Genomic DNA, 25092 nt, shown 5'->3' on the forward strand with positions numbered 1-25092 from the left:
GTTCTGAACGAGAGTTTAGCGAAAACTTTTCTCTATTTGAAAATCTTTGCAGACGCCTCTTTAGTACATTATATTCTGGACAGAAATTAGTCATCTTAGATTTAAAAATCTAGTCGATTGCCGTGCTTCAATTCTGACTGTATCACTATTAGGCATAAGAATAATACGAATATAAACATGACGTGATATGTATATTCTTCCGCGTTTGCTGTTGTCTCACTCTAGTTTCGTAGTTTATTGGGCAGACAGGATTTAAGTGAGATAGCAGTAAATACAAAAGAATACATGGCAAAATGTTTATATTCTTATTATTCTTATGGTGAAGAGAGTACTGCGTGTGATTCACAATTCATAAAGTTCCTATTAGCAACCATCTCTTCTCACAGGTAGGAAAAAATTCAGAACATAGAGTTGGCCATATTGACAAACATCCCAAACAGTCTTGCCAGTCGGATTTTCATAGTACATTGAAATGCTGCTACATTCGAAGATGAACAATACGGAATTTGTATTTACTTCATTGGATAATGTATGAAATGAAGTGGTCGAAACTCGGGGTATATATATATATATATATATATATAAGCCGCAGGCGGTTTTTTGGATTACAAAATACGGTAGATCGGTTGCTACTGTGGCAATGGCAAGTTGTCAAGTTTTAAGTGAGTTTAAATGAACGATGGGACACAGCATCTCCTAAGTTGCAGTGAAGTGGGGATTTTCCTGTATGACCATCTCACGAGTGTACTGTTAATATCAGGAATCAGGTAAAACATCAAATCTCTGACATCGCTGCAGCCAGAAGAAGATCCTGCAAGAACAGGACCAACGATGACTGAAGAGAATTGTTCAACATGACACATGTGCAGCCCTTCCACAAATTACTGCAGGTTTCAATGCTGGGCCATCAATAAGTGCAGTGTGCAAACAATTCAACAAAACATCATCGATGTAGGTTTTCAGAGCCGAAGGCCCATTCTTGTACCCTTGATGGCTTCATGACACAAAACTCTACGCCTTTCCTGGGCCTGTCAACACTGACGTTGGACTGTTAATGACCGGAAACATGTAGCCTGGTTGGACGAGTCTTGTTTCAAACTGTATCGAGTAGATGTGCGTGTATGGGTATGGAGACAACCTCATGAATCCATGGACTCTGCATGTCAGCAGGGGGCTATTCAAGCTAGTGGAGGCTCTGTAATGGTGTAGGCTCTGTAATGGTGTGTGGTGTGTGCAGTTGGAGTGATACAGGTCACCTGATACTTCTAACTATGACTCTTGACTGGTAACCTGCATGTATGCGTCTTGTCGTACCACCTGCATCCATTCACGTCCATTGTGCATTCTGCCGGACTTGGGCAATTCCAGCAGGATAATACGACACTCCACGTGTCCAGAATTGCTACAGAGTGGCTCCAGGAACACACTTTGAGTGTAAACACTTCCGCTGGCCACCAAACTCCCCAGACATGAACATTATTGAGCATATCTGGGATGCCTTGCATGGTGCTTGCAGAAGAAATATCCACCCCCTCATTCTCTTGCATATTTATGGACCGCCCTGCAGGAGTCATGGTGTCAGTTCCCTCTGACACTACTTCAGACATTAGTCGAGTCTATGCCACATTGTGTTGCAGCACTTCTGCGTGTTCGCGGAGTGTCTACATGATATTAGGCAGGTGTACCAGTTACATTGGCTCTTCCTTATTTGTCACTGGCAAGAGATAATTCCCTCTGTAATTGTTAAGATCAATTTTCTTTCCTTTTTTACGTAGTGGATGTATTAATGCCAATATTTTCTCCTCCTCCCCCCTCTCTCTGTCCATCTCCTCTTCTCTCCTCTCTGACCTTGAGCCTTATTTATTGTTATTGCCAATAAGTACTAGATTGGGAATTGAAATCACTTCTTCATATGGATAGGATTATAAACTTCCAGACAGTTCAGATTCTGTAGTAGTATTCTAATCATCAGTTGATAAATCACATATAGAACTTCCTCTTTTCTGTAAAACTGACTGTGTGGAAGAAAAACAGAAAAGCATATTGTTGTGTACACAATTTTTGTTTAAAACTACAAATAAGGAGAAAGAATAAATTTACAAGAAACAATTTGTCTAATGGTTTACATGCCCTGCTATAGTAGTTAAAACTGGCTACGAGAAAGAACATGAAACCACACCTTGTCACAGCACAGCTCAGCACAGAATTTTCTTTTTCACAATCAGTTTTAACAGCAAACTTGGACATTGTTGTTTGAAAAAAATATGTAGCCTATGGCAGTCCAAATATTTATTAGCGTATTGTGTAAAAATTTGAAGTAAATCGGTCAATAATTTTGAAGAATTTTACTAACAATGTTTCCCCTTTGTATGAGATATTTATATAAATTTAAAAGATATACAGCCTGTGTCCATCTGAATGTTTATTAGAGTTGTGTAAAAATCTGAAGTGAACTGTTCGATAACTTTTTGAGATATTTGGAAACAACATTAAATGACGTTTTATCTTTATATATTAACGACGACTTGTCTTTATATAGTAGTATAGATGACATTGCTCAAATTACAGTAAAGAAATGAATAAAGAAACCAAATGAACAAAACTGTGAAAAGTCAGATGCACAAAACTATTTTTTAAATTTTGCTTTACATTTACAGCAGAGGTATGCCGTGCATTCCTGAACAGGCCGTGGTTTACGGAGACAGGAAGTCCTGAGACAGGAGCAGCATGTGGGCGTGGCTTACGCATCCTCCTCAGTAGCTACATTTCATGTTCCTCAGATAAACTTCAGTTCCTAAGAGATACCCTGTCAGAAGTAAGAGAAGAAATTGAACAGCATACTAACGATGGAAATAACAACTGGAGCCTACGAGTTTTTCCCACTGTTAATAAGTAGGTACACTTCAGAAAAAAATTGTTGAGAGTTACAATTGTTATTGTCAAATATATGTTAGCATTATAGATGAACACCATGCAGTAAGGGTGAGTCCTCAATTCTTCATTACAGTTAAATTTCGTAAGAAAACTGGCAGAATTTTGTCAGAGCCATAAATAATTAGCTAATATGATTGTCTTGTGTGGTGAGGATAATCATGGATGGAATACAAACAGTGGTATGAGTAAAGGCAGCCACTCTCCAACAAAGGATGCATTGAGCAGTAGATACACAAGTAAATGAGAAATTGCACGTTATAGCTTCAGCTTTCAAACTTGAGGTCCTTTCTTTCAGAACATACAGGTATGCCACACAGATGATCAGTACATCTCTTGTAGTGCTTCTAGTCGAGTGTCAGTGTTTAGAGATTGTATCTCTACACAATATCTGTGTGTGCTGAAAATGGACTCAAGTTCAGGAGCTGGGAATAAATGTTAAGCTTCTTTTTCATGTATCTACTCAAAATATGAACCACGCAACCCTGAAGATCACAAAAGCAGATGAATGCAGTAACTACTGCACACTATTTACAACTCATGGATCAAAATGGCTGACAAGAATAATATACAAAAGAATGGAAAAGGAAATTGAGATTCTGTTAGATAATGATCTGTTTGGCTTTAATAAAGTATAAGATGGCAGCGAGACAGTTCTGGCATTGCACTCAATAATAGAGGCAAGACTTAAGAAAAGTCACAGCACTTTCATAGGGTTCTGTGGTCTTGGACAAATGTTTGACAGTATCAAATTGTGCAAGATATTTGATATCCCCAGAACAATAGGCATCAGCTATATCATAAGGTAGGTCATTTACAGTGTTGACAGGAACTGAGAGGGAACGATAACAAAGCACTTGTATTAAAAATGGTGTAAGGCAGTGAGACTTTATCCTCTACTGTTCAACCTATACTTCAAAGAAACAATTGTGGAAATGAAAAGGAATTACATAATAGTGTGTGGAATATCTCTACAGTTCAAATTGCTCACCCCCTTTTCTTTGAGCAGAAGGGTTTAACCTTTTGAAGGCCAGCCACTTTAGGAGGCCTCCGGGCTGAGAAAACCAGCCCTAAATCCTATTATTGAAAGCGGTTCTGACAAATGTAATTAATGTATCTTAAACAATACCAGAGAATGAAAGTTGGTACTCACCATATAGTGGAGATGGTGAGTCGCGATAGGCACAACAAAAAGATTCACACAATTATAGCTTTCGGCCATTAAGGCCTTTGTCAGCAGTAGAGACACACACACACACACACACACACACACACACACACACACACTCACACTCACGCAAACGCAACTTGCACATGCGTCTGCAGTCCATCTTGAAGAGTAATATGTAAATGAAAGTGAACCAAGGTTCAGATTTATTTTGCATATTTGCTTTATTTCTTTGGTAGATTAAAAATTTTAAAATAATAAAGAAAGAGACTATACTTATCATGCTGTAAGGTGAGTTATTGAGCAATTTCGTCCTCTTGAGCTTCCAAAGTTTCTTGCTCCCTCAACAAACATGACATATTTGTAGCAGAATTACTGCAAACTGCAAAACCTAACAAGCGCGCGCACACACACACACACACACACACACACACACACACACAGAGAATTTCTGCTCAGCCATTTGTGGCAGCAGCTGTTACGTTAACTAATGTTTCTTTTGAAAAAATTTTAGAAATTGACAACAGGAGGCAGAGCCTCTCAAGGGCCCCATAGCAAGATGTTCATACATTGTTCTCATACTAAATGAGTCTAGTTTTCAAATGATGGTTGGCTCATGCATTGAGAAAACTGCAGCCCAAGCTGTACTTGGGCATGGTCTTTTGCAAACAGTGTTGTGGCCTGAGTTATGCTCAGGGTAGGCCAGCAAACTGTTGCATCTTTCAGTCTGAAGGTTATTTACCCAACATTATGATCACCTGCTTAACAGCATGTTGGTCTGCTTTTGGAACACAGTACAGCAGCAGATATGTGTGGTAGGGATTCGATACATCCTTGGTTGCTTTCCAAGATAAGTAACACCAGATATGTATGCACATATTGCCCAGTTCCCATAAAATACAATCCTTGTGGGCACAGAGCTGGCACCCAGTAGTGTTCCATACGTGTCATGGTGCCCGTGATTACTACCATAGGTCTCATGGGTGTCCAGGTGAACGTACCCCGTAGCAAAATACCACCATGAGCTGCCTGTGTCCATGGTATGGTGCTTCTTTTGAGCAACTCTTCTCCTTTTGAGCAATCTTCTCCTGTATGATGGCACATCTGGACAAGAAATGTGATTCATATGATGAGGCAGCATTTCCATTGATCAATTGTCCAACCTTTATGATCTGATGCTGACTGCAATCGTAATGGACGTCACTGGGTCAACATGGAAACACATGGTGGTTATCTGCTGTGGAACCCCAAAGTGCATTGACCGGTGTTCTCCAAAACACTTTTGCCTGAACCAGCATTGTAGTCTGTCATCGGATCTGCCATATATAATTGCCTAATCCTGCTTTACTGAGGAGGCAAGCCTCTGATCTCTGCGTCTTGTGATGTGGTGTGGACATCTGACACCTTGTTGTCTGCTCATGGTTTTCCCAGCCTTCATCCACTTTCTACAACTCACAACATAGCATATGAACAGCCAATCACCTTTACCATATCTGAGATGCTTATGATCTGATGCTGACTGCAATCGTAATGGACGTCACTGGGTCAACATGGAAACACATGGTGGTTATCTGCTGTGGAACCCCAAAGTGCATTGACCGGTGTTCTCCAAAACACTTTTGCCTGAACCAGCATTGTAGTCTGTCATCGGATCTGCCATATATAATTGCCTAATCCTGCTTTACTGAGGAGGCAAGCCTCTGATCTCTGTGTCTTGTGATGTGGTGTGGACATCTGACACCTTGTTGTCTGCTCATGGTTTTCCCAGCCTTCATCCACTTTCTACAACTCACAACATAGCATATGAACAGCCAATCACCTTTACCATATCTGAGATGCTTGTTCTCTGCTACCGGCTCATAATTAGCTGTGCATTTTCAAAAACACTTATGTAACTGAATTTTCCTGCTTGCAGCCTGTATCGTTGCTAAAATGATTCTTATGCCAATTCATTGTTGTCTCGTGACATTGACACCTGATCTCAAATGGCAAATTAGGGAGATGATAGTTGCAGTATGTGTGTTTGTTAGCTGTTACGGAGGTGTAGTCTAAAAGATAACCAGTTCTCCACCTTTTTATATGCCTGTCTGCTGCTTAGCACCATATCAGTTTCATGAATATCAGTTTATTCTCATTCACATTTCATGTTTTCTTAAACATGCATTTATAACCAGTTACAAATTAGATGTGTTGATACTTAACTTATGTACTATGTTGACACAATGCTCAGACAATTAATTGTTTACTTATAAAAAATCTTAGTTCACAGAATAAATCTTTCAGTTTGCAGGGGAGTGTGCACTGTTTTGAAACTTCCAAGCAGATCAAAACTGTATGCTGGACTGTGGCTTGAGCCTGGAAACTGGCCTTTTGCCAGCAGTGCTCTTACAGGCTGAGCAATCCAGGTGCAGCTCATAATCCATCCTTACAGCTTCATTTCTGATATTACGTGTCTCCTGTTTTTTCAGACTTCACAGAAGTTCTCCTGCATACTTTGTGGCACTAGCTCTCTTGGAAGAAAGGAGTTGCAGAGAAATGGCATAGCCACAGCCTAAGTCATTGTTCACAAAATGAATGTTTGACTCTGCTGTTCCTCTCTTCCAGGAGTGCTAGAGCCACAAGGTATGTAGTAGAATTTGTGTGAAGTTAGGAAAGTAGGAGAGAGATACTAGCAATAGCAAAGATGTGAGGTTGGGTCATGAGTAGTGACTCGGTTCTTCAGCTGATAGAATTGCTCTCATACGACAATGTTCTGGGGTCAAGTTGTGGTCCAAAACACAGTTTTAACCTGCTAAGAAGTTTCGATATAAGTTCAGTTTCATATTATATTCATTGACATTATTATTCAAGTAGTAAAATAGGTTATTATTATTATTTCCTTCACTTTCTCAGACGTTAAGTCCGGTTAAAAATGGAGTGACGCGGACCTTGATCAAGCGTCACTTCCTTTTAACTGTACGGTATGTGTTATATTGCATTTAGGAACTTTCGGGTAATTGAACATGTATCAATAATTACGGATTTCTGTAGTTGTATATATATGTTTGGATGTAGCTGTATTGCATTGATGTACTGGTGGATATTGTGTGGTATGACTCCTGTAGTTGATAGTATAATTGGTATGATGTCAACTTCATCCTGATGCCACATGTCTTTAACCTCCTCAGCCAGTTGGATGTATTTTTCAATTTTTTCTCCTGTTTTCTTTTGTATATTTGTTGTATTGGGTATGGATATTTCGATTAGTTGTGTTAATTTCTTCTTTTTATTGGTGAGTATGATGTCAGGTTTGTTATGTGGCGTTGTTTTATCTGTTATAATGGTTCTGTTCCAGTATAATTTGTATTCATCATTCTCCAGTACATTTTGTGGTGTATACTTGTATGTAGGAACGTGTTGTTTTAAAAGTTTATGTTGTAAGGCAAGCTGTTGATGTATTATTTTTGCGACATTGTCATGTCTTCCGGGGTATTCTGTATTTGCTAGTATTGTACATCCGCTTGTGATGTGATCTACTGTTTCTATTTGTTGTTTACAAAGTCTGCATTTATCCGTTGTGGTATTGGGATCTTTAATAATATGCTTGCTGTAATACCTGGTGTTTATTGTTTGATCCTGTATTGCAATCATGAATCCTTCTGTCTCACTGTATATATTCCCTTTTCTTAGCCATGTGTTGGATGCGTCGTGATCGATGTGTGGCTGTGTTAGATGATACGGGTGCTTGCCATGAAGTGTTTTCTTTTTCCAATTTACTTTCTTCGTATCTGTTGATGTTATGTGATCTAAAGGGTTGTAGAAGTGGTTATGAAATTGCAGTGGTGTAGCCGATGTATTTATATGAGTGATTGCCTTGTGTATTTTGCTAGTTTCTGCTCGTTCCAGAAAGAATTTTCTTAAATTGTCTACCTGTCCATAATGTAGGTTTTTTATATCGATAAGTCCCCTTCCTCCTTCCTTTCTGCTTAATGTGAATCTTTCTGTTACTGAATGTATGTGATGTATTCTATATTTGTGGCATTGTGATCGTGTAAGTGTATTGAGTGCTTCTAGGTCTGTGTTACTCCATTTCACTACTCCAAATGAGTAGGTCAATATTGGTATGGCATAAGTATTTATAGCTTTTGTCTTGTTTCTTGCTGTCAATTCTGTTTTCAGTATTTTTGTTAGTCTTTGTCTATATTTTTCTTTTAGTTCTTCTTTAATATTTGTATTATCTATTCCTATTTTTTGTCTGTATCCTAGATATTTATAGGCACCCGTTTTTTCCATCGCTTCTATGCAGTCGCTGTGGTTATCCAATATGTAATCTTCTTGTTTAGTGTGTTTTCCCTTGACTATGCTATTTTTCTTACATTTGTCTGTTCCGAAAGCCATACTTATATCATTGCTGAATCCTTCTGTTATCTTTAGTAATTGGTTGAGTTGTTGATTTGTTGCTGCCAGTAGTTTTAGATCATCCATGTATAGCAAATGTGTGATTTTGTGTGGGTATGTTCCAGTAATCCATAATTTGTATTATTTAGCATGTTGGATAGTGGGTTCAGAGCAAGGCAGAACCAGAAAGGACTTACTGAGTCTCCTTGGTATATTCCACGCTTAATCTGTATTGGCTGTGATGTGATATTATTTTAATTTGTTTGGATATTAAGTGTGGTTTTCCAATTTATCATTACTATGTTTAGGAACTGTATCAATTTAGGATCTACTTTGTATATTTCCAATATTTATTATTATTATTATTATTATTATTATTATTCTTTTCCAGATCAAACTTCAGTGTTCTCTTTGTTCAGCTATTCAAATGCCTGCTGGAGGGAGCTGAAGATGCTTTTAATAGTATGTCCAGCAGTGAAAAGCAGTTCAAAGTTTGGAGGCTTATAGTTGACTTCTTGCCAGAATTTGAGGCCATTGTTAAAATTCATAGTGGAGGAACTTTGAGTGCTGTAATTAGGGTAATTTATTCCAATCTAAGTTCATTATTTAGGTTATACTAATAATAATTATGGTATTTTAGAGTCAAATTGTATTATGATTTTGCAACTTACAAGTAATTTCGCTGCAGATGTCCCAGCAACTGCTAAAACTGTTTCTTAACAGTGGTATCAGACTGATGGATGCTTTTCTCAGAGACAAACGGGAGGAAGTCATATTGCTGCTGAAAGATTTGCAAAAATATAATCGATTTTTGCATAATCTCTGTTTCTATACAAAGGTAAGCATAGTAAATAATTGCAAAGCATGCAAAATTTGGAGAAACAGTGTTTTTCAGATTGGTAATTGATGTATATTGCATTCAAAAATTGTTAAAATAGGATTAAACAGCAAACATTTTTTCTGTGGCTGTAAACAGAAATCACATTGAAGTAAATAAAACTAACCTGTGAATGCTGAGAGATAAATTTTAGTACTCATTGCACAGAGCAAATAATTTGAATTATATCTAGTTTACATCCACAGAAGCAAGCAGTAACAAATTGAGACATTTAATTTCCTCAGTTTTAAGTATTCTTTGTGTTGTGATCTTTAGTGTTAAGCATACCATTTGTGTAAGCCAGATAGTAAGTGTGACTATAAGGAAATTAATATTGCACAAGTTCCTTTTTTTCCCCCCAATGCAGAACATGATAAATGTTTATTGATTTGCCTTCGTTAGCTGCAATGATATTGCAGATTCAAACCAAAGTGTGAGGCGATCTCTGCCTCTGTCACCACATAGTCCCATCTGGCGTTTGCGAGGGGAACAGGGGAAGAGGGCCTCAGGTAGTGATATCAAAAGTACCCTCCGCCACACACAGTTAGATGGCTTGTGGAGTATGATGTGGATGTGGAAGTCCATTTTTGGCCAACGTACTGACTAACATGTTGCTTGATCTCAATAAGAACATTATTAAATTTATAATATTAAGCCCCCACTTGTAAAATGCCCACCCACTTCTCTTGTTTCCCTTCTTAATATCTGAACATTTAGACTGAGTCTCTGCATGTCCTTGATGTAACTTCAAGCATTCTCTTTCTCTTCAGCTAAGTCTTCCTTATTGACTGTAATGTAACATTTTTAGCTCCCATGCCCTTCTTCAACAATTTTAAAGAATTTATATTCTTAAAACTACAAAAAACCAGACAAAATTATCACTGCAGCTTCAAGTTATTTGATATCCATTGAGCATGGCAGCACATTCTCGTGTTATTTATGTGATTTGATACTGATGGAAAGAACGCGAAGTAGAATCTTGTGCTCTCATTCAGTTAAGGATCTCATTTAGTTAAGGAGAAGGGCCAATCCACATTGCTAGGCTTTATAATTATAGATTCGTGCTATACTCCTTTCTCTTTATCTGTCCACACTCAAGAGGCATCACCTCAGTTATTCAATTTGTTAGTATATGTAATTTTCAAATGGAATAATTCTGATTATCTTTCCTGACATTTCAGACTACACATATATTGTGACATCAACCCTTTCCTAAAACCAAGTCAAACATATTGGTGGGGTTAACTTGATGTTAATAATTTACATGCATAACTACTTTCTATGAGGCAAGCAACCTCACCTAATCCAATTCTTCAACAGAGGCCGGGATTCCATAGGCAGATGCACTAAGCGCATAAGAATCTTATTGGGGGAATTTATAATAGAATTTTGAGTTCAGCACATAGTTCATTTGCATATCGCCTCACAGTAGCAGACAGAACTTGGAGGTCGCTTCCCATGGCTAAAGCTTCAGTTTAATTTTAGAAGTAAGTCTATTACATCTTTAAATCATTTCTACCTTACATTCATTGTAAAACCAATTAGATACAGTCTGTTCTTGACAGCATCTCATCATTTCCTCCTTTTCTTGTGGTGTAAATATGGAAGAAGTAAGAGACAGGTAGAGGCGAGTGCTATTGTGAGGCAAGGACAGGAGGAGGAAAGATGATAGGAATACAGTGGCAGTGAGAGCTCACCCAAGTGTAGGCAGGTGTAGTTGCATGTTATCACTTATTAAACATGTGGAGGAGAGTACATAGGCCTGTAAACTTAACAGAAGCAAGGGGCACAGAGAAGTATGAAGCTGTTGAAGGGGAAAAGGCATTAGAACAAATAGAGCAGAGCTTGTGGATATATAATATAAAACATGGTTACCATATAAACCTGAATAACCTTCACTGTTGAATAATCCTTGCACCCTAATTGTAAGGTAGGGGGAAAAAAATGAACCATTGGCTGTAATTTGTGTTTTATTTACAAGAAAAACATGATTCTGACATAATGATTTTATTCATCATCCCTTTATCATCTTCAGTAGCGGAAGAGTCACTGTTGTCATCAACCTCTCCCCTCTGGGTGTTGTCTTCTGTTCCATCCAGCGAATTTGTGATATCACATTTTTTGAAGGATTATCCCGCCAGTGGTAACAGACAGAAATCCCACGCACATTTCACCCATTCATAAGTCTGTTTTCATGAGCCATCCGTTGCATTATTGCTGTTTGAGTGTTGCTTTGAATGGCCAATTTATTTACACCTCTAGTGACTGCAGGATGGATGTTAGGCCTCCATGGATAATGACCAAGTCAGTTTTCCCTTTTTGTAACATGTATCTCACTTCCTCAGCTGTATGTTCAGGGAAGGTGTCCAGGATCAACATGTTACATAAATTCAGTAATGCACCAGGATGATGTTGCCAAACATGCATCACCCAGTCAACTACAACCATCCACTCTTTTGGATTCACTCTGACCAATATGACTTTAAGTGATATTTTTGGAATAGTTTTTCATTCACCTGCAGCTACATGCAACATCACTGTTCACCTTTGCTTCTCATTCCTCCCAGTTCATATCATGATTCTGAATTTCCCTTTTTTGTTCATTCTCAAAATAGACTGGCAGTTGATCTGTATTACCAATTTGTGATAATATACAGGAATATTTGTGGCGCAAATTTATCACATAGCGATGAAAATTCACCTTGGAGTCACTGAGCGATGGTAGTTTTCCTCTGGAAGCCTAATCCATATCAATTGAAATATCTTGATAGCCAGCCCCAACTAGCATTGAAACTGGTGATTCCTAGTTCTTGGCTAAAGCCAGTGCTTTGAGTTCACACAATTCACTAGTCACTGCATATCCATATTGTTGCTTCTCATCTAGGTAATCACAGAGCCTGTATTTGTAGGTCCAGATGCTTCACTTTTTGACCACGAAATACTGGGCAATTACAGTTTGTTTCTTGAAGCCTCATTTTGTTTTTTCACTAGTCGCAAATACAATCCTCATTCACATAGTACTTTCTTCCCTCTGTGTGGTTTCCAACATTTTCTGCTTCTTCAATAATTTGAAGTTACTTTAACTGTGTACAAGAGATAGTCATAAGAATGTAGTCATGATTAACAAGTTAACACGTGTTTAATATTCACTTCTAACGTGCTACTGACGCGTTAGACCGAGGCTGCAACAATGCTTTACTATAATGGATGGAGCAGTACCAATCTTATCACAATTAATCAGCACACCTTAGTTTTTCATCCTTAAGGTGGATGGTGAACTGCCACCTAATTTGTCATATATAAACCAAAAAAAAATTTGGTTTTCTTGTGTGGTTTCAGATAATAATTAAGACAAACTTTTTCATGCAGAAAACACATAGCAGATGTTTGCTTTTGCATATGGCGTGGAATACTATGTGGAGGCATAAATTCTGGGAGAGCTTCATAAATCAGGGAGAGCTTGATAAGTCAGGCTTCCACATGTGACAGCTCCAGTTTTATTTTGGCCATATAAAGTGGGATTTTACCTCCTTTTTAATGCAAATAATGATAGAGGCTTCAATGTATCGATCGAAATTGGTTGTTCTAATATTAAAACACAGCTGTACAAACAAATATCATCAAGGAAATTCTCTTGATAAAAATATAAAATTTAAGGAGACAGGATGGCAGACAAATTCTTTCCTCCAGGAGACAAAATTGCAATATTGTCAATATACACATATTAAAACTAACATAGTTTTCAGAATGATTATCCCTTCCCTGGGGAGGAAAGGGGGGTATATTGGGGAAAGCTAGGAAGGAGAGGCACAAGTCATTCGGACCAAAGGATGAACCTACTTGTTGTGAGGTCCTCAAGAATTCACATATGCTTATATCAGTCCAACATAATATTTTGCTTATTTCTAACCTATGCAGTATTGTGCACATACAACAACAAACAGTTTCCATGTTTAATCATGTTGAGTATCATATATAAAGAATTCACCAGCTCAGGCTCAAGTGTTCTATTAAGAATACATTTTTTATGGCTCCTTTGTATGTGTTCCTTTATTTTTTTCACACCCATTGGTAAAGTGAAAGTTTTTTTTTTCTCCAGGAACAAAAAAATGTAGCTGTAACAAAATTTGTACCACGCTTGAGGCTAACATTGGAACAGCTGAGAGTGCAGGTGAAAAGTGTTCTAGCTGCCAATGGTTGCATTGGGGCTTTCACAGCAGGCAACCTCCGCAATCGAAATTTGCAAGGAGAAGTTATCTCGTCACAGGTAATCACTGAACATTTTTTTTTATTTCTACAGTTTTCATCTCCTATTTAAAATTTGCTCTTTCGTTCCATCTGATTTTAAACTCACTGTCCTATGTTTTGTTTCACACACGATTTCCCATTTTTACATAGAAAACTACTGTTAATAACTGTGTCATATCCTCCAAAAATAAAAGATTGATGGTCAAAGTCCAAAGAAACTAAAAAAACATGGATATAACCAGTTAAAATGTTACAAGTAAATATTTTAGCAGCATTTTTCTACCATTGTTTCATACACACAGAAACTAACTGCTGCCAATTGCTTCCTCTTCAGTGTGAAAGTTATTCACAGAATTAATTGTACAAATAGTGGTCACACTTTTCAGACAATATTACAGGAGTCTTAAGGAAACAAGCAGAGGTTTTTAAATGAGTATTTCATTTCATCAGAAGTGGTTCCTTATCCAGATGGAGTGTGTGTGTAGAAAAGGAGGACCTGGAGGAGGGGGTTTACACCAGCATACTGGAAAAACTGTGTGATTTAAACTACTAATGAACTAGATGAAGAAGTATATCAAGAATGAAGAAAGTTCTTTTCCTCTCTAAATATTGTAAATTTCTTGTGACAGGAATTCATGAGCATTAGCTGGCTACTCACTTATCTCAGAAATCTTCTCTTCTATTTCACTGCTGCTGCAAAAGAATCAATTTTTATGGAAGTTTGAGAATCATATGCTCCTTAGTGAAGATTTCTATTATTCTATATGCAGATGCATTCTGTTTACTAATTCTCTATGCAATTTAGAGTAAATTGTTGTGGTTTCTTTTACTGGAAATGAACTTTCCTACCACTGGTACAGTATTAGAAACCCCTGGGTGGAATACAAACATTGGCACATCATAAAAATAATCAGCTCCTCAGAGTTATATTAAGACACACACTAGATTACCAGTGATAATGTCTCCTCCTTCACCAGAGAATGCACTAAGGAAGTGTTACCTTCATTTTCATGGTCACAGACTCTTCACTGTGTGCTTCCTCGAGGCATCTCATGCCTTGCTGAGTTGGTAGCTAGCTTGCCTTTTGATTAAGTTTACCCAAAGGTTGCATTCAGTTACCTCTTTTATAATACTTTCTCAGAACCTGGCAGTCTGTGCCAGAATTTTTGTGTCATCATACTTCATAGTGTGCTTGTATTCCAGACAGTATTTGTTGTTGTTGTTGTTGTTGTTACAGCTTTAAGAGTGTAACTGAGCACCATGTGGTTTGTGGATTCCAATGAAGAATATGATATATGAGAAAGGTGAAATGCTGTCAGACTTTGAGAAGAATGTAATAATTCTTATTCCAAATAAGGCATGTGTTGCTACGTGTGAATATTACTGAACCATAAGTTTAAAAGGGCTGGTTGCAAAATACTGACTCGAACTACGTACAAAAGAAGTAAAAACTGGTAGAAGCTCAGAGAAGATCAGTTTGGGTTCTGGAGTGATTTAGGAGCACATGAGGCCGTACTAACCCTGCAACTAAGAAGACAGGTTAAAGAAAGGCAAACCTAGACATATAGCATTTATCATCATTTAAGAATGTGACATACTAATTCTGTCAGGGACGGCAAAGGACTTGGAAGAGCAGTCGAATGAAATTGAGAGGGTCTCGAAAAGAGGCTGTAAGATGACATCAAGAAAAGTGAAACAAGAGTAATGGAGTGTAGTCAATTTAAATCAAGTGAAGCTGGGGGAATTAGACTAGAGAATGAGCCACCAAAAGTAGTAGACAAGTTTTAATATTTGACTGAAGTAGAGACGATATAAAAGGAAAATTGGTTAGACCACAAAAAGCATTTCTGGAAAGAGGAATTTGTTGACAGTTAATTAAAGTGTAAGAGTTAGGAAGTATTTTTCTGAATGTATTTGCCTGGAGTGTAGCCTTGTATGGAAGTGAAATGTGAACAACAAGCAGTTCAGACAAGAAGGGAACAGAAGATTTTGGAATGTGGAGTTGCAGAAGAATGCTGAAGATTTCATGAGTAGATCAAGTAACTACTGAGGAGGAACTGAATTGAGTTGGAGAGAAAAAGAGTTTTATGGCACATCTTGACCAAAAGGAGGGATCAGTTGATAAGATACATCCAGAGGCAGTAAGGAACTGTTAATTGGGTAATGGAAGGCAGTCTGGGGGTTAAAAATTACAGATGGAGACCAAAGGTTAAATACAGAGATCAGATTAAAATTGATGTAGGTTGCAGTAGTTATGTTCAGATGAAAAGGCTTGTGCAGGATAGAGCAGTGTAAAGAGGTGCATCAAATCAGTTCTCAGATTGAAGACCACAACAACAATGGAAGAGTGCTTGTGTTGTTGCAAATAAAGAATCTTCTTAGGATTATTGGGGGGGGGGGGGGGGGGGGGGAGTGTCTGCTGACAAGTCTGTGTTAATTTATCTTGTTACGATTATGTGCTTGTGGTTGATAATGAAGTGAATGCGGTTCCCACTGTAAGGATGTCAGTGCAATGATTTTTGAGGTTTTACGGACCACACTAATTAAGTACTTTGGTATCTGTAGACTTTTTTCAATGACAACTGATTCTACTCATCTTTCTTCATTAGCATTCAACATGCTTAAGACTTTGTGTTTGAGGTTGGATAATATACAAGGTATTAGAAAATGCATCAGTTGTTTTGAGCAGTAGTAGAATGTGCCAAAACAAGGAAAAAAGTCCAGTACACATGGGCTCTAAATTGCGTAGCTTAAGAGCTATGAGCAGTTTTTCATCTTCAGTACTCTGAAACACCTCTCTTCAACTGTAAGCTCTTTGCTTTTCATATTTTTGGAGGAGGTAGTATGGATCAAAACAAAAAAGAAGTTTTGTAAATGTAGGTTCTAAAATGTATATTTAAAGACCTATGAACATTTGTTCAATAGAAGAAGTGTGCTTCACACTAGCAAAGATGAACAAGTGCTCATAGCTTTTAAGGTATGTATTTTAGAGCCTATGTTTCCTGAAAGTTCTTTTTTTTTTCATCTGTAATACCTCCTCTAAAATACGGAAAGTAAAGTACTTGCAGGCTGCCCATATAGCCTTGTCATTCAAGACAAATGTATTTCTTCTGATGCAGACTGTTTACAGCTATACACCACCATTCTCACCTCAGCATTCATTGGATGTAATTCCCACACCAGCCTAGTTCAGAAGCAGATTTCCCTGGCCATTGCATCCAATCCTGATACTGCTGCTCCCTTCAAAACACAACTTAGGAGCACATCTCTTGTCACTCAGTACTGTTCTTGTCTAGACTATATTAATTAACTGCTTCAGCGAGGCTGCGACTACCAAAAATCATTCCTTAAAATGAGGTCCATTCTGCCTTGACATTTTGCCCACCACACCTAGAATAGCTTTTCATTCAACCCCCCTCCCTCCCCCCCTTCCTGAGGTTAAAAATCTCTACTGTTTTTTCGATATGAGGCGAACATGATAATTACTGGCTCATGTTAATTCCTCCATGGTTATTTTCACCCCTAGTTTTTCCACATACAATCTCTAAGAGCAGGTTGTCTGTATCTTCCACCTCGTTTTCTGCAATGCTGAAGAAACACAGGCTATTCTGTTGTAAATATGGTCTAGTTCATGAGGTGTAACTGATAGTATTTCTTCCAAATCTCACATCGTCTTTTCACACAAAGACATAAACTTTGCAAAGAACTAATTTCCGCAGTAGTCTATGCAACAGTTTTGTGAATTTTGGCTAACTGCTGTTACTGCATCTGCTATAGTGAGCACAATCAACAGTGGGAAGAATGAGTGTTTAAATGCCTCTGTATGTGCTGTAATTAATTTAATCTGGTCCTCATGGTCCCTCTGTAAGTGACAAGCAAGGGATTGTAGTATATTCCTAAAGTCATTATTTAGAATAGCTTCTTGAAACTTTATAAGCAGGGTTTCTTGGGATAGTTTATGTATACACCTTCAAGAGTCTGCCTGTTCAGCTTCTTCACTATCTTTGTGACACTTGAAGCAAACAAATTGTGACCATTTATGCTGTGCTACACCATATATGTTCAATATTCTGTTTGGTGCAGGTCCCAAACACTTGAGCAATATTCCAGACCAGGTTGCACGAGCGATTTGTAAGCAGTCTTCTTTGTAGACTGATTACGTTTTCCCATTAATCTACCAATAAACAGAAATCAGCCACCTGCTTTATCTATGACTGAGTGTATGTAATTATTCCATTTCATATCCCTACAAAGTGTTATACTCAGGTATTTGTAGGAGCTGTGATTCATTGATACTATGAACATAGGAGAATATGTTTTTTTCATGTTGTGAAGTGCACAATTTTACGTTTCTGAAAATTTAAAGCAAGTTGCCAGTTTTTGCAGCATTTTGAAATCTTATGAAGATCTGACTGAATATTTATGCAGCTTCTTTCAGACAGACATTGTCAAGTGCCTCAATAGAAATGTGTACAAAACCTTCCTAGTCCCAACTGAAATGTGTCATCATTATTTATGAAATATCATGAACATCATACTCAAAACTATTAGGTACCAACATCAACAAGAGTTTGAAGTGGGTGAGAATGGATTCTGGAATGTGTCTGTAGCCAAACATTGGCACAAAAGCTGGTGAGCATCTGATTGCCATCCAGCAGTAGCTTCTAATGGTGTAATGTGCATAGACGGTCCAGTTAATCCTACAGTATTCAGTCTGTAATCCATGTGCACAACCATGTTCCTGAATTGCAAAAGAGAAATTGGACAGCTTGTGATGCAGACACATCTCATTAACTTCAGTGTGGCAGATATTTCTATCCTAACTGTTACAGTGACATCAGTTGCTTTTAAATTTAATGTAGTTTATGAATGTTGCACTCCATAGTATAAAAATGCTTCACATTATTTATATGAGCATCAAAATATCACTCTTATTTACTCTGATGGGTCTAAGGAAAGAGGTCTTTATGACTGTTCAAGTAACAATAAATTTATTCTGTTTCTCATACAGTTCAGTGCGATTCTGAAGACAGTGTACATGAAGAGAATGAGTAAAAGGAACATTTCTGTTGTATACTATAGTACCTGGAGACACTGTGTCTGGTGTATGCAGTAAATAAAACTCTTTAGACAAAATAAGTCATAATTGAATGAATCAACCATGTACTTGTGTAATGTACCTTTCAGTCCACTCAAATGAGGAGTCACTGTAATATGGTTAAGAACTGTGACTCATTGTTTTCCTTGGATGTGGGAAATCATCTACTTGCAATGCTTGTGGTGTAACAGCTCTGATGTCTGTCAGTGATGGTATGTTACAAGGTACTAGGATGGTATGTTACAAGGTACTAGATGAGTGTTGATGTGACTTGTTAACCTTCATGTACATACATATATACTTACATACATACATATGTTAATCCATGTTCCATAGATCATGAATATGGCATTCCATAATGATGTGGAATGTGTCACTTTAACCTTCCGTCGGGCGCGGCTGTTCAATTCGATACACCTCGAAGTTTACTGTAAATTGTTTGTCAACAAGTGGCAGCACTGATGCCTACTCGCTAGTAGCTAGCCTTTTCCGAACGCTTGTCATTGTTTTGTGCTTCAGTGTCCATATGACTGCGATATATGTGCTGATTGATCAGTTTGATACACTGCGCCCGTTCATGTTGCGTTTCAACAATTCATTTCTTTGGTTATCAACATAACTTAGTAAGTAGTACAATGTTAATATACAATGTGTAATGCGCTTATTTTCTTTTTGGACCGTTTAATCGTCAGTTTAGAATGTTTGAGTATCAGGTATCAAATTGATACTCTGCACCTGACTGCGTTATTTTATAGCAGTTTTATCATTTTAGGTGTGAGACACTTGATCATGGCAGGCTACAGTAAGTCGTACAACCTCCTTGACCCAAATCATGTTGCAGAAATACAAAAAATGTTGTTCGAAGAGGATAATGATGAAGTTCAAGAGGATTTTGAAGATGAAGTAGACACAAATTGTGATGACGCAGTTGAAGTTCGGCAGGAAGATTCAGAAACAGAGGAAAACGACAGTGAAGACGACGAGGAAGTACTTGAAGAAAGCCAGCATTATTATACTTGAAGGAACAAGGAGACAAAATGGAATGAAGTTCCACCAACACACACAGTATGTTTCAGGGCCCACAATATTATTCGAAAGTTACCTGGCCCTATAGGTGCGGCGAAAGCATTGAGAACGCCTTTGGAATGTTAGAATTTCCTCATATATGACAACATTTTGTCAATTATAGTTCTGTATACCAATCAGTATATTGAGAGCATCAAAGCTTCTTTTCAGTGAGAGAGAGACGTAAAACCTATAGATATTATTGAATTAAAAGCTATCATAGGTCTTCTGTTTTTGGCTGCTGTTAACAAAAGTAACAGACAAAGCTTAGAAGATCTGTGGGGAAGTGATGGGGATGGAATTGAAAAATTTCATCTCGTTATGAACATAAAACATTCCAAATTCATCATGCAGTGCCTTAGATTTGACAATCGTGTGACTCGCGATGAAAGGAGAAAATAAGACAAGATAACAGTGATTCGGGAAATATTTTCTCTGTTTGTACAGAATTGCCAGAAATTCTACACCCTCGGAGAAAACGTTACAGGAGATGAGAAACTTGAAGGATGCCGTGGAAGGTGCAGTTTTCGCCAATACATACCTAGCAAACCAAACAAATATGGAATTATATATATGCTCTTGTGGATTCTCAAGTATTTTATCTCTATAATCTGGAAATATACGCTGGGCTGCAGCCAGAAGGATTGTACCACGTTAGCAATAAACCTTCAGATGTTGTTCTGCGACTATGTGAATCAATTTATCCGTCAGGTCGAAATGTGACAGCAGACAATTGGTTTACTTGTATTGGTTTGATAGAAGAGCTAAGAAGAAAAAATCTTTCTTTTGTTGGGACGGTGAAGAAAAACAAGCGTGAGATTCCTTGGAGTTTGCTACCAGTAAAGGCGGGGCTGTCCATAGATCACTTTTTGGCTTCAAGAAAGGCTGTACTCTAGTTTCCTACGTTCCTAAAAAGGGGAAGTGTGTTATCTTGGCATCAAGTTTGCATGAAGATAATTCAGTAGATGCTGACACTGGAGATAAACAGAAGCCATCCATTGTAACATTTTACAATAGCACCAAAGGTGGAGTCGACACTACAGATAAGTTGACCGCTTCATACAATGTAGCAAGAAATGTGTGCCGTTGGCCCATGGTCATATTTTTTGCAATGATCAATACGAGTGGGATCAGTTCACAAGTAATTTACTATGGCAACAACGAGAATTTTATACGAAGAAAAGGATTCCTGAAGCAACTCTCACATGCGTTAGTTCTACCTCACTTGGTTCATAGGTGCTTGGACACCTCAGGAATTCACAGAGATCTTCAACTGCGGCTACAACAATATAGGAAAACGTGTGAAGAAGAAGCAGAAGACACAAGCAGAAACGAAGAACAAGGGACTGGGATCAAGAGGAAAAGGTGTAATACCTGCACAGAAAAAAAAAAAGACAGACAAAATATTGTTGCAAAATGTGTCGGAAGCATATCTGTTTGATACACATTGAACCCTTTTGCTCTGAATGCATAAAAAATTCCGCATTTGTTACCACAGTAGTCAAAAAGTGACGATGAAACAAATGAATGAGTTGTAATATCATTGTTGTTCTGATCCAGTGTCATAATAGCCTTTCTGTAAAGATAATTGTCATTTGTAATGTGTCTTATTAGTGAAATATAATAAAGAAGCAAATGAAAAAGCGACATTTTTATCATTTGTTACTTAAGCCCAACATTGACGATACGAAATCTGAATGATGAATATTTGTACTGCACTTGTGCTCATATGTCATCTTTGTCTTTATTTAAATATATTTGGCACTTATAATATGTTTTGTGAACAGAATTTAATAAATGATCAAGTGAATAAATGGTGTGATCAATTTGATACACCACACCCAATCTCGCTGCGACAAACACCGCGCCCGACATAAGGTTAACATAAGTTTTCTTTACACACAACAATTAATTAATTTTTTTTTTTACAGGTAATACACTATATCTAAAAATTCATCTATTGAGTAGAAGGAGTTGTCATTCAGAAAATGTTTTAATTTGCTTTTAGAAGTTGGTTGGCTGGCTGTCAGACTTTTAATTCTATTTGGCAAATGATCAAAGATTTTTGTGGCAGCATCATTTACCCCTTTTGTGCCAAAGTGAGATTTAGTCCAGAATAGTGAATAACATCCTTTCTTCTAGTGTTGTAGCTAGAATTATTTTTGAATTGGGATGGGTTATTAATGACAAATTTCATAAGTGAATATATGTATTGCGAAGGTACTGTGAATATCCCGAGTTCCTTAAATAAATGTCGACAAGGTGATCTTATAGGGGCCCCAGCTATTATTTTGATTACACACTTTTGTGCTATGAATACTTTCTCTCTTAATGACGAATTGCCTCAAAATATGATGCCATATAAGTAGCTGAACCTAACCGTTTCAGCAGATCATCGTTGTGTTTCTCCCAATTCAATTTCTTATCAGTGCACACTCCCAGAAATTTTGAGTATTCTGCCTTAGCACCAGACTTCTGTTCATAGTATATATTTATCAATGGTGTTATGCCCTTTACTGTACAGAGTTGTATAAACTGTGTTTTCTCAAAATTTAGTGAGAGTTCATTTGCAAAGAACCACTTAATAATTTTCTGGAAGACATTATTTGTAATTTTCCCAGCTGATTCTTGCTTCTTGGGTGTGATTACTAGTATCATCAGCAAAAAAAAACTAACTTTGCATTTTCATGAATATAGAGTGGCAAGTCGTTAATATATATAAGAACAATAAGGGACCAAAGACTGAACCCTGTGGGACATCATTCTTGATAACTCCCCAGTTAGAGGACTCTGTTGTTTTTTGCAGACTACCTGTACTGTTAATTTCAACCTTCTGCAATGTTCCAGTTAAATATGAATTAAACCATTTGTGCACTGTCCCACTCATATCAAAATACTTAAGCTTATCTAGAAGAATTTCATGATTCACACAATCAAAAGCCTTTGAGAGTTCACAAAATTTCCCAAATGGTGATGTTCGGTTATTCAATACATATTGTTAAGAAGTAGTCAGCCACTGGTGGTTCGTATCTGCCTTTCAGACTTCCCATTCATTTGCGATCTGGCCTAAATCGTAAAATTTATGATGTGACTTTATTTTCCTGTTTGTGTCTATAACAATCTCTAATTCCCAGAAAGCTGCTTATGAAAGTTATATTTCAGAGGCATATTTCATCAACAAAACATCTTACTGTTATTACATTAACAGAAAATTAAATTTTAGTTTTGCTGTAAATATAAATATTTGAATATGGTAGATGAAGATGAGAAGGCATGATGTGTTTGATCAACAACAGAAATCCTTTTCTTTTAGTTTAGCTGTTCTACCTGGTCATGTAGATATGAACATGCAAAAAGGGAATGTACATGAGAAAGGGAATACTGTATTAAAAAATTCAGCCAATTTTAAGAACAGATACAAAATGCAGCCTTGTTCCTTCACACATAATCTCAAGATATTCCAAACAGTTACATTTCACCATTCTCCATTCCTCTGTGGTGGTTTTGTAGCCTTGTTCAGTTTGTGTGATCCTGAGAGTTCCACAGATCCTTGTTAAATTACTTTACATTATCTAGTTTTATGCTAGTTTTCAAGTGAATATTATGAAAAATTGAGAATATTATAATTTTATCATCACTTTTATCAGTCTGGAAGCTCATGTTTCTTCTTTTTGTGTATCTGATCACTGTGACACATCTGCATCCTGCAGTTGAATATAAGACCTGTAAGTTACAGGTGGCCTCAACCCAAAGCTTGTTTTGAACACTGTAGTACTTTATTACAAATGATCCTTTTGGAAGTTGGATGCTCGATACTCTTCTCTCCCATCATCCTTTGAACTAAAATATCCATCAAACGAAGGAATATAAGGGAAACGGCAAACAAGAAGAAGCGACAAAATGATAGGACATGTGTTAATACAGTAGAGAATGACGTCCTTGGTACTAATGGGAGCTGTAGATGGTAGAACCTGTATAGGGAGACTGAGACTGGAATTTGTACAACAAATAATTGTCGAATTAGGTTGCAAGTACTGCTCTGAAATAAACAGATTAGCACAGGAAAGGAATTTGTGGCAGGCCATGTCAGCCACAGTCAGGAGACTGATGACTACAAGGGAAAAAAAGAAAACCAACCACACTTTACAACACATACCCTTTAATGTGGACTCCCACCCATCATACATGTTAGTACTTTTCACAGTGAAAACTCATTCTAATAGGTGAGCTAAGCAGTAAGTGACAGAAAAACTCCAAGGGCTGGCTGAGGATCAGAACTGGACCTCGTGACTATAGATTGACTGTTAGCCATGATACCACACATACAAACAATATATACTTTCTCACTGTTTCAGGAATGTCTTCCAAAACAATATTTTTTGTTTACTTCATTTTTCTTCCACCACTTTCCAATAACTGATTTATATTGTTATCTCTGTTTATTGTTGCAGAGTACTGTAGATGGAGCAGAATATGATGCAGCTGGACAGTCAAACCCTGATGATGATGATGGTGGTGGTGATGGTAATGATGATGATGATGCAGAAGGGGATGAGGATGATCCAGAAGAGGAAGAATGTCCAGATGAGAATGATGGTTCAGCTGAAAGTGACAATGACAATCGGAGCTATAGTGAAGAACTGTAAACCTGTGTCAGACAACAAGTGCTTGCATTTTAACCATGCACTTAGGATGAGTTCTGCTTTACATCTGTATATAGTATGTGAGAAGTAAAATTTTTAAATTAGAACTCTGATTTTTAATGAACTCATCTTGAAACTGATGGTGCTACATAAATTGTACATATGTTATTTTACTATGTTGAAATTAAAGTTAGATTGTTAATAACAAATAAAGTATAATTATTATAAAGACTTTTTGCAATGTTTCCACTCTTTCAAGTCAATAGTTCCCACAATCTGTGATGACTCTCGCGTGCTTTGTTTCTTTGTTTATTGTCCTCAGTGTCAACTTACTGGCTGAAAAAATGGGTGTTGGAAGTGCGACTACTGTCTACTGTAAATAATGTAGCCGATTGGTGCACCATTGCATTTCACAGTCTTTTACTTCCACTTTTTGCAACTCTCCAGTACACGTTTAATATGACCAGTGCATTATTGTTTAACTTTCGATAAGCCTCATTAATAATTTTCAGGCGAACATCCACATACTGCTACAATAGTTTACTATTGAATACCTACGAGCAGTAAAAACCTAACCACAAAATTCACAGTTTTTGAAGAATAGAAAGGTATGTATGGAACAGACGCAGTCATTGTTTTAACACATGGCCTAACTGTGTAACACTTATTTCACAGTTAGGTTGAA

The 25092-nt window shown here is 37.4% G+C and overlaps 1 protein-coding gene across 2 annotated transcripts in view; it reads left to right on the plus strand.

Moving 5' to 3' along the window:
- The window catches only part of LOC124545166 (Fanconi anemia group D2 protein), a 207201-nt gene extending 182563 nt beyond the window's left edge, over positions 1-24638 (plus strand). For both annotated transcript variants that reach the window (XM_047124001.1, XM_047124002.1), the window contains exons 21-25: positions 2658-2892; positions 8868-9054; positions 9165-9314; positions 13453-13620; positions 24216-24638. In XM_047124001.1, coding sequence (XP_046979957.1) covers positions 2658-2892; positions 8868-9054; positions 9165-9314; positions 13453-13620; positions 24216-24410 — 935 coding nt within the window. In that variant the 3' untranslated portion in view covers positions 24411-24638. The remainder of the gene's footprint in view (positions 1-2657; positions 2893-8867; positions 9055-9164; positions 9315-13452; positions 13621-24215) is intronic.
- The last annotated feature ends 454 nt before the right edge of the window (positions 24639-25092 follow it).

This window comes from Schistocerca americana, chromosome 8 (genome assembly GCF_021461395.2).
Source record: "Schistocerca americana isolate TAMUIC-IGC-003095 chromosome 8, iqSchAmer2.1, whole genome shotgun sequence".
NCBI lineage: Eukaryota > Metazoa > Arthropoda > Insecta > Orthoptera > Acrididae > Schistocerca > Schistocerca americana.